This window comes from Corylus avellana, chromosome ca4 (genome assembly GCF_901000735.1).
Source record: "Corylus avellana chromosome ca4, CavTom2PMs-1.0".
NCBI classification, from domain to species: domain Eukaryota; kingdom Viridiplantae; phylum Streptophyta; class Magnoliopsida; order Fagales; family Betulaceae; genus Corylus; species Corylus avellana.
This window is the reverse complement of record NC_081544.1, coordinates 7,444,120-7,455,819: the sequence shown is the minus strand read 5'-3', so window position 1 is coordinate 7,455,819 and position 11,700 is coordinate 7,444,120. Positions and strand designations below refer to the sequence as shown.

The window sequence follows — 11,700 nt, the reverse complement described above, 5'->3', positions numbered from 1 at the left end:
TAATGAAATGAGTTTTTTGCATTTATATGGATTTTGAAGAGACAACTTGATATTTGTTTGTTGCCTAAGGTTATTAAAAGAATCTTACAACCATATTTCTCTGAGTTATGTCTTGGAGACTTTGGTTTAGCCTTAGAGTTTAATTGCTCCCACGAATCAAGTCTTGGAGAGTCGGATTCCTACTCCGAGCCAGGTCTCGGAGAGTTTGGTTCCTACTCCGAGTCAAATCTCGGAGAGTTTGGTTCCTACTCCGAGTCAAATCTCGGAGAGTTTGATTCCTACTCCGAGTCAAATCTCGGAGAGTTTGATTCCTACTCTGAGTCAAATCTCGGAGAGTTTTGTTAGGGTTTTTTTTTTTTACCCATAGTTATGCTACTCCGAGTTAGGTCTCGGAGAGTTCTATTATGCTACTCCGAGTTAGGTCTCGGAGAGTTCTTTTTTGAGGTTTCTGAGTCTGGGTTACAAATGAACCTTATATGCTGCATAACTCCGAGATACTTTTATTCATTAAAATAAAGTAATGAAATGACAAACAAATTACATATCGCAGCATTTTAGACATAGTACTTTTTAAGGTGCTCAGCATTCCAAGGCCTCGAAAGAGCCTTACCTTTGGAATCTTCCAAGTGGTACGCTCCTGCTCTTTTGCACTCAATCACCCTATATCCTTCCCAATTAGGAGCTAGCTTTCCCTCAGCCGGGTCCTTGGTTGCCAAAGTAGCTTTACGTAGAACCATATCTCCAACTTTGAAGCTCCGAGGCTTGACCTTTTTGTTCAAATAACGAGTCACTCTTGCCTGATACGCTGCCATAGCCACTTGAGCTTGATCCCACTTCTCTTGTAGGAAATCCAAGTGCAGTTGTAACCCCTCGTTATTAGTCTCGGATTGGAAGGTCTCTACGCGATAACTACCTGAACCTACCTCGGCTGGAATGACTGCCTCAGTTCCGAATGCTAAGGCATATGGTGTCTCTTCGTTTGGAATTCTCTTGGTCGTTCGGTATGCGCACAATACTTCTGGCAGATCTTCTGCCTAGTTTCCTTTCCGATCATCCAGCTTCTTCTTCAAGATCTTGAAAATTGTTTTGTTGGTAGCCTCTACCTGCCCATTTGCTTGGGGGTGCCCTGGAGACGAGTAATAGTTCCTTATTCGCAGCTGGGCACACCAAGCTCGGAATGAGTCGCAGTCAAATTGCTTGCCATTATCCGTGATAAAAGCATGGGGAATGCCATACCGACATATGATGTTCTTCCATAAGAATCGTTCTATTGTTTTGGCTGTGATATTTACTAAGGCTTCAACCTCTGCCCACTTAGTGAAATAATCTACAGCAACAACTGCAAACCGCACACCTCCCCTGCTCCGAGGCAGTGGTCCTACTATATCTACCCCCATTGGGAGAAGGGCCAGGGTGAGGATATTGCACTCAAGTCTTCAGGAGGTTGATGAGTGATATTCGCGAATCGCTGGCACTTGTCACAATTCCTGACTATATCTGCCGAGTCTCGACTAATGTTGGGCCAATAAAAACCTGCTCGGACTGCTTTATGCGCCAATATTCTGGCCCCAGAATGGCTTCCACAGACCCCTTCATGGATCTCTCTAAGGATATAATCTCCTTCATCCTTTGAAACACATTTTAAGAGTGGCAACGTGAAACCCCTTTTGTAAAGGACTCCATTTATCATTGTAAACCTTTCGGCTCTCACCTTCAACCGGGTAGCAAGCTTTCTATCTGAAGGAAGTACTCCTCTTTCCAGGTATTCCATGATTTCTAGTTGCCAATTAGGTATGATCTCGGCTGTCGAGACCGACACCGCCTCGGTAACTGATGATTGTGGAAGAATTTGGATAGGAGTCTCGGATTCAATTTCTTTACTGGCTGTTGAGGCAATTCGGGCCAACTGGTCTGCTTTTTCATTCTCTGGTCTCGAAATTTTCACAATGCTAAACTTCTTAAATAAAGCTTGCAAATCCTGCACCTTAGATAAGTACAACTTCATCTTGTCTCCCTTGGCTTCAAATTCCCCTCGAATGTGTCCTACAACGACTTGGGAGTCACTCCGTATTTCTACAAATTCGGCTCCTATTTCAAGAGCTAAACCGAGTCCTGCCAAAACTGCCTTGTACTCGGCCTCGTTATTTGTGGTCTTGAACTTCAACTTCAATGAACTACATAATTCTTCCCCATCGGGAGTAATCATTACTATTTCAGCTCCACCATGCTTCTTTGTAGATGATCCATCTACGTAGATTACCCAAGTCTCATTACTTGGCCAGCTGGTGATGTCTGGCAAATTAGTGAATTCTGCCGGAAAATCAGCCAGTGCCTGGCCCTTGAGAGAATTCCGAGGGAGAAACTCGATGTCGAATTCTCCTAGTTCAATAGCCCAATTGGCTAATCTTCCCGAAAGATCTAGCTTTCTTAGTACTTTCTTTAGAGGGTATTCAGTCAACACCCTGATAGTATGAGCTTGGAAGTAGGGTCGGAGCTTCCTGGATGCTATAACCAAGGCGAAAGCCAATTTTTCCATTTGGGGATACCTTTCTTTAGTGCCTCTCAAAGCCCTACTTGTGAAGTATACGGGCTTTTGAGCTCCCTCTTCTTCTCGAATTAATGCCGCACTGATAGCCGTTCGGGATACGGCTAAATACAAATATAGTACCTCCCCAGGTATTGTATGGCTCAGCAAAGGCGGGCTCATCAGGTATTATTTCAGCTGTCCGAAGGCTTCTTCGCATTCGTCTGTCCATTCAAAGGTTTTTCGCAAGACTTTAAAAAACGGAAGACACTTATCGGTTGATCGTGAAATGAACCGATTTAATGCCGCCACCCTTCCTGTCAATTGCTGAAGCTGTTTCAAGTTTCTCGGAGATTGCATATCCAAGACAGCTTGTATTTTTTCAGGATTGGCTTTTATTCCTCGGCTGGATACCATGTAACCGAGGAACTTTCCTGATGAAACTTCGAATGCACACTTTGAGGGATTCAACTTCATCCCGTACTTCTTCAAGGTTGTGAACGCCTCTTGCAAGTCGAGTATGTGGTCCTGTGGCAGCACACTCTTGACTAGCATGTCATCGACGTATACTTCCATATTGCGTCCGATCTGGTCTCGGAACATCTTGTTTACCAGCCTCTGGTATGTTGCTCCTGCGTTCTTCAAACCGAAGGGCATGACTTTATAACAGTACAAGCCTCGGTCAGTTATGAACGCAGTTTTCTCACGGTCTTCGGGATGCATGTATATCTGGTTATAGCCAGAGAAGGCGTCCATGAAGCTGAGTAATCCATATCCAGCTGTTGAATCCACCAATGCATCAATGCGAGGTAATGGAAAACTGTCTTTTGGGCAAGCTTTATTGAGGTTAGTGAAATCCACGCACATCCTCCACTTCCCATTGGACTTCTTGACCAATACTACATTAGCCAACCAATCGGGATAATATACTTCTTCAATGAAACGAGCCTTGAGAAGCTTCTCTACTTCTTCTGCTATGGACACATTCCGTTCAGGGGCGAACTTTCTTCTTTTTTGCTTTACTAGTTTCACACTTGGATCCACATTTAGCTGGTGGAGGATGTCTGCAGGATCAATTCCTAGCATGTCTTCGTGAGTCCATGCAAAAACTTCTAAATTCCTTCTTAGGAAGATGATGAGGCCGTCTCGGACTTTGGGACTGAGCTGCGTCCCAATCTTCAAAGTCTTGTCTCCACTTATTACCACATCCTCCAGAGGTTCAGCAGGTTCCCCCTTTGGGTCATTCCTGTTATTCCCACCTATTGTACCAATTACAGTAGGAGTCGGATCTGAGACCCTCTTGAGAGACGTATTGTAACATCTTCTCGCCTGGATTTGATCTCCCTTTACTTCTCCGACTCCTTCTTCTGTCGGGAACTTCATCATCAAGTGGTATGTCGAAGTTACAGCCTTTAACTTATTCAAAGCAGGTCTACCGACAATGGCATTGTAGGAACCTGGTCGGTCAATAACTAAAAAATCTACCATCACAGTTTTTTGCTTAGGTGCTGTTCCTGCCATTACAGGGAGTGAAATAAGACCAATCGGCTGGACCTGCTCTCCTACAAATCCAACCAGGGGAGAGCTAAATGGTGTGATCCTGTCACGATCGATACCCATTTGTTTAAAAACTGGCCAGTACAGTATATCAGCCGAGCTTCCATTGTCCACCAGAATTCTGTGGATCATATGGTTGGCCACTGTTACAGTTACTACTAGCGGATCATCATGGGGCTGCATTACCCCCTAGCGTCCTCTTCAGAGAAAGAAAGGATCACTGAATCCTTTTTTGCAACTTTGGACGGTCTCTGCACTGTAAAGACTTCCTCGGCCTGTGTCTTCCTAGCATGGGCTTTTCTGGCCGAATTAGACGGTCCTCCACCAGCTATTCCTCCGGCAATAGTATGGATTTCTCCTACTACTCCTTGATCCCGAGGGGGTCTCGGATCTTCTCTAGGACCATCATCCCGATCACGTCTCGGCTCCCGTGCCCTTTCAGCTCGGTTTCCATCTAATAGGAGAGGCTGTTGGTGCACCGCTCCTTGGTTCCTTTCCCCTGCTAGAAATCTTACCAGCCTTCCATTTCTAATGAAAGTTTCAATTTCTTGCCGCAAGGTTATGCAGTCTTCCGTCAAATGTCCGTGATCATTGTGGTACTCGCAGAACTTCGTCCGATCTCGCTTCCTCGGATCACCCCACAACTTACTTGGCCACCTGAAAGCTGGGTCTCTTCTGATTTCCATAAACACTTCGTTGACCCTGGTATTCAAAGGTGTGAACCTTCGATCTTGATGTCGCCGGGGTTCTGTCTTTGGGACTGATGGTACAGTCTTCTTTACTACTCTCTTCTGCAACCTTTCTTCCTTCTGAGCGGACGCTATAGGTGGCTCCTTTTTGGCATCCTCCTCCTTTTTGGCATCCTCCCTCTCCCGGTCTTCTTCCTCTTGACCTTTCGTGAGAGCCTTAATCATTTCCTCCTGATTAATATACTCTTCTGTTTTGGCGATAAACTCGGGAAGAGTTATTTCTGTAGAACTTTTTGATACTTCGGCCATTAGAGGCCCGTTTGGCCTGACTCCATGCCATAATGCAGATAATACCGTTTGATCCCCCGGATTATCCACTAACAATTTTTCTTTATTGAACCTATGCATGAAATCCTTCAGGCTTTCTTCTTTCCCTTGACGTAATGACAGTAAGCAAGCCGAGTGCTTCCTTCTCTTCTTGGTAGCCAGGAATTGGCTTAAAAAGAGACTTCCCAGTTCTTTGAAACTATCTATCGACTTGGCAGACAATCTGGCAAACCAGTCCTGAGCAACTCCTTCCAGCGTAAGAGGAAAGGTTCTGCATGCTATTTCATCTGGAAACCTATGAAGGGAAAAGTGAACACGGACGCTTTCCATATGTTCAGAAGGGTAGCCACTACCGTTAAACTCCTTGACGCAAGGCATCTTGAAGTTTTCAGGCAAAGGGAAACTTAACACTCGATCAGTGAAAGGCAGGTCGGTGTTATCCATAAGCCCCGAAGCAGGGGTTTTTCCATCCTTTTCAGCCAGCTTGTGAGTTAGTTCTTTGTACTTCTTCTTTAAATCTTCCATGTCAGCACTCATCTGGGCCTCATTTCGCCCTTGAAATTGCTCCCTTCGAGGCCTAGTATGCTGAGACCTCTCTGGGTTCTGCTGCTCACGATGCTCCTCATTCTGGACAGTAGTATGATGGCTAGCTTGGACTGAACTTGCTTCCTCATCGCGATGGGAACCTGCAGTTCGCTTCCCATCACGAATCTCCGTTCGCCTTTCCCTCTCACGCCGTTCTTCACGCCTTCGTGCTCGCTCTTGATCCCTCTGGCTATTCTGGCCCTCAGCAGCTGTGAGCCTTGCAGCCAGGTCTTCATTCTGCTTTTTCAGAACCTTCATAGATTCAGACATCTGCTTCATGAATTCGGCTAGATCGGATGGTGGTGGTACGTTGGAGGCTGCAGTAGTGGAACGGGTAGTCACCATTTTAGATTAGTAGAGAACTGATGAAAATCGAAGTTCCCACAGACGGCGCCAAACTGTTGATGCACAGTTTTCCAAAAGATGACGTGGCACGCTTGCCGAGCTTGAGTTGGACCAACACCCGAACAATTTGACTGCACAACAAAGAAGAAAGAAGGATCGAAGTGACCGGGGGTGAGCCGGCGTGAGCACTCCGATGCCTAAGTCAGAATGGGAAAAGGTCAGAATGGGAAAAGATAATAGTAACAACTACAGTGCTCAAATTATGAGAGTTGTGATTACCTTTGCTTTGATCATATGACTTGTATTTATAGGCATTGGAGGAAATTTGATTTCCCACTTATTAAGGAATCTTATCCCTTGATATCGGCTGAACAAACATTTGAATGAAAAGATCATGTCTGTTAGTTCTTCCACGATTTAAGCGACTTGAGATCAGATGATCAACTTCGTAATCTTTTATGATATCAGAGTTATTCCCTTTACCGAGACTTAAATGTCCTGAGTTATTCTCGGACTTTATGGTCTCGGCTAGGGGTTGCTTTGGATTGGTGGTCTCGGATAACATGAGTAGGTCTCGTCTCGGATCACTTGAGTAGGTCTCGGACTTGGGCCTCCTCTGGCTGGGCCCAAGGACTGCTCAATAAATAGTAAGCTAGTTCATAACCCAACAAACTGCAAAAAGATATATAAAAGCTTTAAAGGGAAAAATGCAACTCATTTTATTAATTCTAGGGCTTAAGACACATCAGAGAGCATTGGTAGCAAATTTGGATCGAGCGATGATTCGCACTCGACAGTCCCACTAAAAAGGCCATATCTAGAGTTGTAGAACTCAGAGTGAATCGATCTTTGTGTCATTGGAAAGTTAGTTCAAAGATCTACGAAGTTATATTTCACAAAAGTTGGCTGATTTCGAACGGTAGTGAGCTCGAGCGCACATTTAATGCGATCGAGCGCACCCGCACCCATCATCCAACCATTAGTGTGCACACGCCTGCATCAAAAGTGGAAAAAGTGCATGCTCAAGTGCGATCGAGTGCACCTAGTATGTGCTCAAGCGCACTCGTCTGACCTGACAGCGCTGAAACCTTAAAATAACATTATAAATATCATTTTTTTTTCATTGTAAATGAACGGAGACACGCCACGGGCACTGTTCTTTGTCGTTTTCATGTTTTCTAGGCATTTTGTCACTTTGAACTCGAATTCTTTTGTAAGTTCTATAATTTTAATGAATTCATTTAGTTTTCTTTATGATTCTGTTATCATGAGAGGCTAAATCTTCAACTAAAGTTGAAGATGAAGACTCACCATTGATTTGTTTGCACATCTTTATGTTTTGTTCATACAATTCCGACATTTAATGTAATGTATGTTCATTTCAATTCAATTATGTGAGAAAATTGTGATTGATTGTTTTTTATAAATTGTGAAAACGTTAGATATTCATTGTGTTTTATCTGACGGATACATTGAATTTTTTGATTTAAATTGGATATCCATTGTCTTTCGTTAATCAAATGGATACATTAGATGCTTTTGATTTAAGTTGGATATGTTTTGTGATTTGTACAATGGATGGATTCATTGAATCTTTCAATAGGTTAATTTTATGAACATTAGAACATGCATATGATTTTATTGAAATTTGGATGTATGAACAAACATAATGATGTGTGCTTTGATTTGGTGAGTACGAATTCTGAAACCTTAGCATTTATCTTTTTATTAATTTTATTTGTTCTGTTTTCAATTTCAAATTCACAAACAATTTGAAACTAGGTTAAGATAGAATTAGTTTAGATAGAAATTGAAATTGTTGTTTATAAATTGCAAAAAATTAGAAATTTCATACATTAAATTGAAAGTTTTTGAACTTTATGAGATAATTGTAAAAGTAATGGAAGTTGAGAGGTTAAGTTCTTTATCTAAAAAATTCCTTTTAATGAGACAAAAGAAATGTTTTAGATATACATTTGGTCAAAATACAACACTTTATTCCTCAAGGTTTTGTGACAGAAGTGTTAATAATCTCCTATTTCTACTTGATACTGAAGCAGGGAAGTTGAATATAGAGACAAAAAAAGAAAAGCTTCGTAAAAGTTGCAGTCAAACATTGGTGAGGACACTGAGATCGTACAATACCATGTTGAATGCATCGTATCTGAGTGGAGGTGAGTTCCATTGGAAGTGCTTCTGGACCTGATTCACAAAGGTAGCAGATTTTCAAACATAACTCACTTTCTAATCCAACCTTCAAAACATATCAATGTTGGAAACATCAATGGTGCTCAATTAGAGAACTAAGCAAAGGACAATGTTATAATGCATGCATGACATATCATGTCTTGAGTTCAAACTTTGTTTTTGTTATTCATATTCCATTTCAATTAAATATAACATGTGTTGTTTTGCATATAAAAATGATTAAATCAATCATTTGCTATAAAGTTTACCTTGCGTAAGTTGTTTTGCATTACGGTGAAATCAGCTTCTCGTATGCCTTTAAGAGTGTCCTTGAGCTGAATCACTTCATCCTCGCCCAGTACTATTGAAAATTTTTTCCAGTCAAGAGTATCAGCGAATGGGTAATCCATGTAGTTTGTAAAGATAACTGCAGAGAGACATAAAAGCACCATCATGGACACATATTGGGTTGTTTGTTAGTTTTGAAAATAGAAAACAAAAAAGCAGAAGAAGAAAACAAGATACATTATATCTCCTCATAGAAGATTTGGCATGTTTTGTATGTGTTTGAAATACAGCTGAATGATGAGGCCGTAAAAATCAGCCTTTATTTATCTATAGTTTTTGTTTTTTACAAAGTGTGATTCAAGGACTAATTTTTTCCACCACGTCATAAATCATCCTTTATGTACTAAATAGTGTTACTCTTAATTTGGAAAAATTAGAAAACCCCTATGTGCTATGTAACATGTTGCATGAAACCAGTTTGATTTGTAGGGAGAACGAAAAAATATGTAGCAAACATTCTTGTGGATGGTATAACAGATGCAAAAGTGTAACATGTATAAAGCCATTGCATAAAAGAACCCCGTGGGAAGATGCATGATATGTTACCAGGAATACATCCATAACGGATGGAGTCTGCTATAAGGGCAGTATTGGCTGGGAATCCATGAGGGCATATGCAGAACTTAGTCCTGTGAATTTTGTCATGAAGTAGCAGATATCCTTCAGCAGTATCATTCCACACACGTTCAGATTCAAGTTCGGTAACATCTTTCCACTGTTGTTCCAGACTTGCTCTTATTTTAGAATTGGGAATGCCTGCCCAGGGATGAAGACTACACATATACCATAGTGTTAGAGAAGACTTCATTAGATAGAGAGCAAGCTTTAGAATTAACCCCAAGTCAAAGTCTCAAACCATTATAACAAGTAGTACTGCAACAAACACCCACTTCAATATTCTATCTGTACATTCTATATTGAAATACATGGTATGAAATACTTGTTTGGAAAACTATATTGAACCTCTGAATGATCTCTGCAATGAACAACAGCTAACTACTATAAAAACTACATTGAACCTCAATTAAGAAAACCTTCCCAGAGATGAAGTTACCTATTAACATGAAAGAGGTCATTTCCTCCAGGTGGATGAGAAAATGATTGATTTACTGGAGGGAGGGGAATATCTCTGAATGGAAGAGAATGAGTTTCATAGGTAGCTGGACACACAAGTCGAATTAAATTCTTCTTAATAAATACTGGAACTCCTTCAGCAACCTCCAAACCAATGTCATGACATATCAAAAAAAAGTGATTAGCTCCATCAGTTCGGTTCCAGAAGGGGTACTTTGAGATTAAGCCCTGGACATAATTCTCAACTATAGTGATCATTTTCTCATAAGATGTTCCCTGAATTCCACAAAGTATGCACAAACACATATCAGAAAGAGAGAAAAACTCTCAAAACGAGAATTAACCAAAATACTTACAATTTGTATAAGACAAATGAGTCTTCAAAGCATACATGCCTGTAAATTGAATATTTCTTATATATTTTTCATGTTAGCATATTTAAGTACCACATTTTTTGTATAAATAAGGACGCACAGACATTTTGCAATTAGCATTACTGATTTGATTCCACACAAATATTTCCAACTAAGCTCAACAATATGTGATTTCCTAACTCATCATTTGATTCCCTCCTCTTTCTTTGGTCCTCCTAAGCATTGAAAGGATTAGCTTAGAAATCACACAGACTGTTGACCATTGCACACATGAATTTCTCAAAAATGACATCTATCTTTTCTCTAATTAATCTCTCTCGGTTGTCAAACCACAATGTCCTGCTCCAATTCAAACACTAGTATCAAAATATGAGATTTTGTGAAGCCGTAGATTGAATTACATCCGGAATCAATTGAGTATATAATATGCATATTCTGAAAAGCAAGAATAAAATTAAGTGTTGCCATTCTTTAATTAGAACAATACAATACAATATATATATATATATATATATATATATATATATATATACACCTACACACACATACATATATAAACAGAGAATTCTCTATTTATGGAACATTGCGAAATCTGAGCGATGAGATTTTGAAATATGTTTCAAAATCTGGCACCTACTGTTTTTAGTGCAGATTGTAAAATTGCAAAATGAAATTGATGAAATTAATGTACGTACCCGGGTGCGCATTTGATGCCAAGAAATGGGAATAAAGAAAAGGTGAGCCTTAAGAGGATTTGTGGTGAGGAAGCGACTCTCCTTTATATTCTTGAAGAAGTAGGCCTCGCTCCCGTACATCCCCGTCAGCTCCCTCGGCGACTGAAAGTACGCGCCGGGGTCTCTGTCCCGGTATATGTAGATCTTTAAGTAATTCTCCATTCGATCGTACGTGGAACGGGTCTCCGGAAAGCGAAACACCTCCCCGGAGCCAGAGGCGATACCTGCAGAGGCTTGATGTTGGAATTTATAAATGAGGAAGAGGAAGACCGCTAGGATGATCCCGTAGCAGATACGCATAAACCGCAAGTAAAGGATGATGCTCGTACGCAGTCTGTATGGCGGATGGTTAAAAATAGTGGCACTGAGAGAGTTTGTTCTGGCCATGGTTGGTTTTTTCTTGGATTGATTTTCTCGGGAAAGTGATCAATCAGAGGCCTGGATTTTTGAGCGGGAAAAGAAAGCGTTCGGTTTCTCTGTTGGTTAAGTTCGTTACAAGAATTTGGAAACAGGAGCGGGAATTTAAATTGGGTTTTATTTATATATATAAGTGGTCTAGTGGAATCTGGACCGTCAGATGAGGGCCTTCAGAATTCCGCACCTTCTATGGGCCATGGGTTGGCAAACTTGATAACCTTTTAGGATACCTTCAATGCATTTTCAGCACTCCGTTAGTTTAGGGAATATGTCAAAAAAAAAAAAAAAAAATTACAAAAACTCACTCTCAATGGGCTCTTTATATGGTTCCTCAAACCAACAGCTTAAAACCCAATATTTTTGGTTCCACTATTGCATTCTTTATGATTATTATAGTCATAAGAAAAACACTCTCTCTCCTCTCACATCTTTTCATGCAGTCATCTCCATTATTTCTCTGTTCTTCTTCTCCGCCATCTTCTTCTTCTGCACTTCATCTGGACACAAGCCATTTTCTCACAATAAAATGAACAACGTTG

At 40.9% G+C, this 11,700-nt stretch overlaps 2 protein-coding genes across 2 annotated transcripts; both read right to left on the bottom strand.

Annotated features, from left to right (window-relative positions):
- Window positions 1-554: 554 nt before the first annotated feature.
- LOC132177982 (uncharacterized) lies at window positions 555-2,536 on the bottom strand. Its single transcript, XM_059590452.1, has 3 exons — window positions 1,534-2,536; window positions 1,104-1,387; window positions 555-1,034 (listed from the first exon to the last, which is right to left on the bottom strand). The coding sequence occupies exons 1-3, from the start codon at window positions 2,534-2,536 to the stop codon at window positions 555-557; spliced, it is 1,767 nt and encodes a 588-aa protein (XP_059446435.1).
- A 5,600-nt stretch (window positions 2,537-8,136) lies between these two features.
- LOC132177980 (probable glycosyltransferase At5g03795) lies at window positions 8,137-11,131 on the bottom strand. Its single transcript, XM_059590451.1, has 5 exons — window positions 10,706-11,131; window positions 9,617-9,912; window positions 9,109-9,335; window positions 8,484-8,641; window positions 8,137-8,229 (listed from the first exon to the last, which is right to left on the bottom strand). The coding sequence occupies exons 1-5, from the start codon at window positions 11,129-11,131 to the stop codon at window positions 8,137-8,139; spliced, it is 1,200 nt and encodes a 399-aa protein (XP_059446434.1).
- Window positions 11,132-11,700: the final 569 nt, after the last annotated feature.

Bases quoted from the DNA above. Each gene is read 5' to 3' on its own strand.
- LOC132177982 (XM_059590452.1), bottom strand. From the start codon at position 2,536: ATGGAAAAATTGGCTTTCGCCTTGGTTATAGCATCCAGGAAGCTCCGA. The intron at 1,388-1,533 runs GTTTTTATTGGC...CAATGGGGGTAG, and splicing joins GCATAAAGCAGTCCGAGCAG to ATATAGTAGGACCACTGCCT. The intron at 1,035-1,103 runs GTAGAGGCTACC...AAAGGAAACTAG, and splicing joins ACCCCCAAGCAAATGGGCAG to GCAGAAGATCTGCCAGAAGT.
- LOC132177980 (XM_059590451.1), bottom strand. From the start codon at position 11,131: ATGGCCAGAACAAACTCTCTCAGTGCCACTATTTTTAACCATCCGCCA. The intron at 9,913-10,705 runs GTACGTACATTA...TGTGGAATTCAG, and splicing joins GGCATCAAATGCGCACCCGG to GGAACATCTTATGAGAAAAT. The intron at 8,642-9,108 runs GTAACATATCAT...GTCTCTCTGCAG, and splicing joins CCGTTATGGATGTATTCCTG to TTATCTTTACAAACTACATG.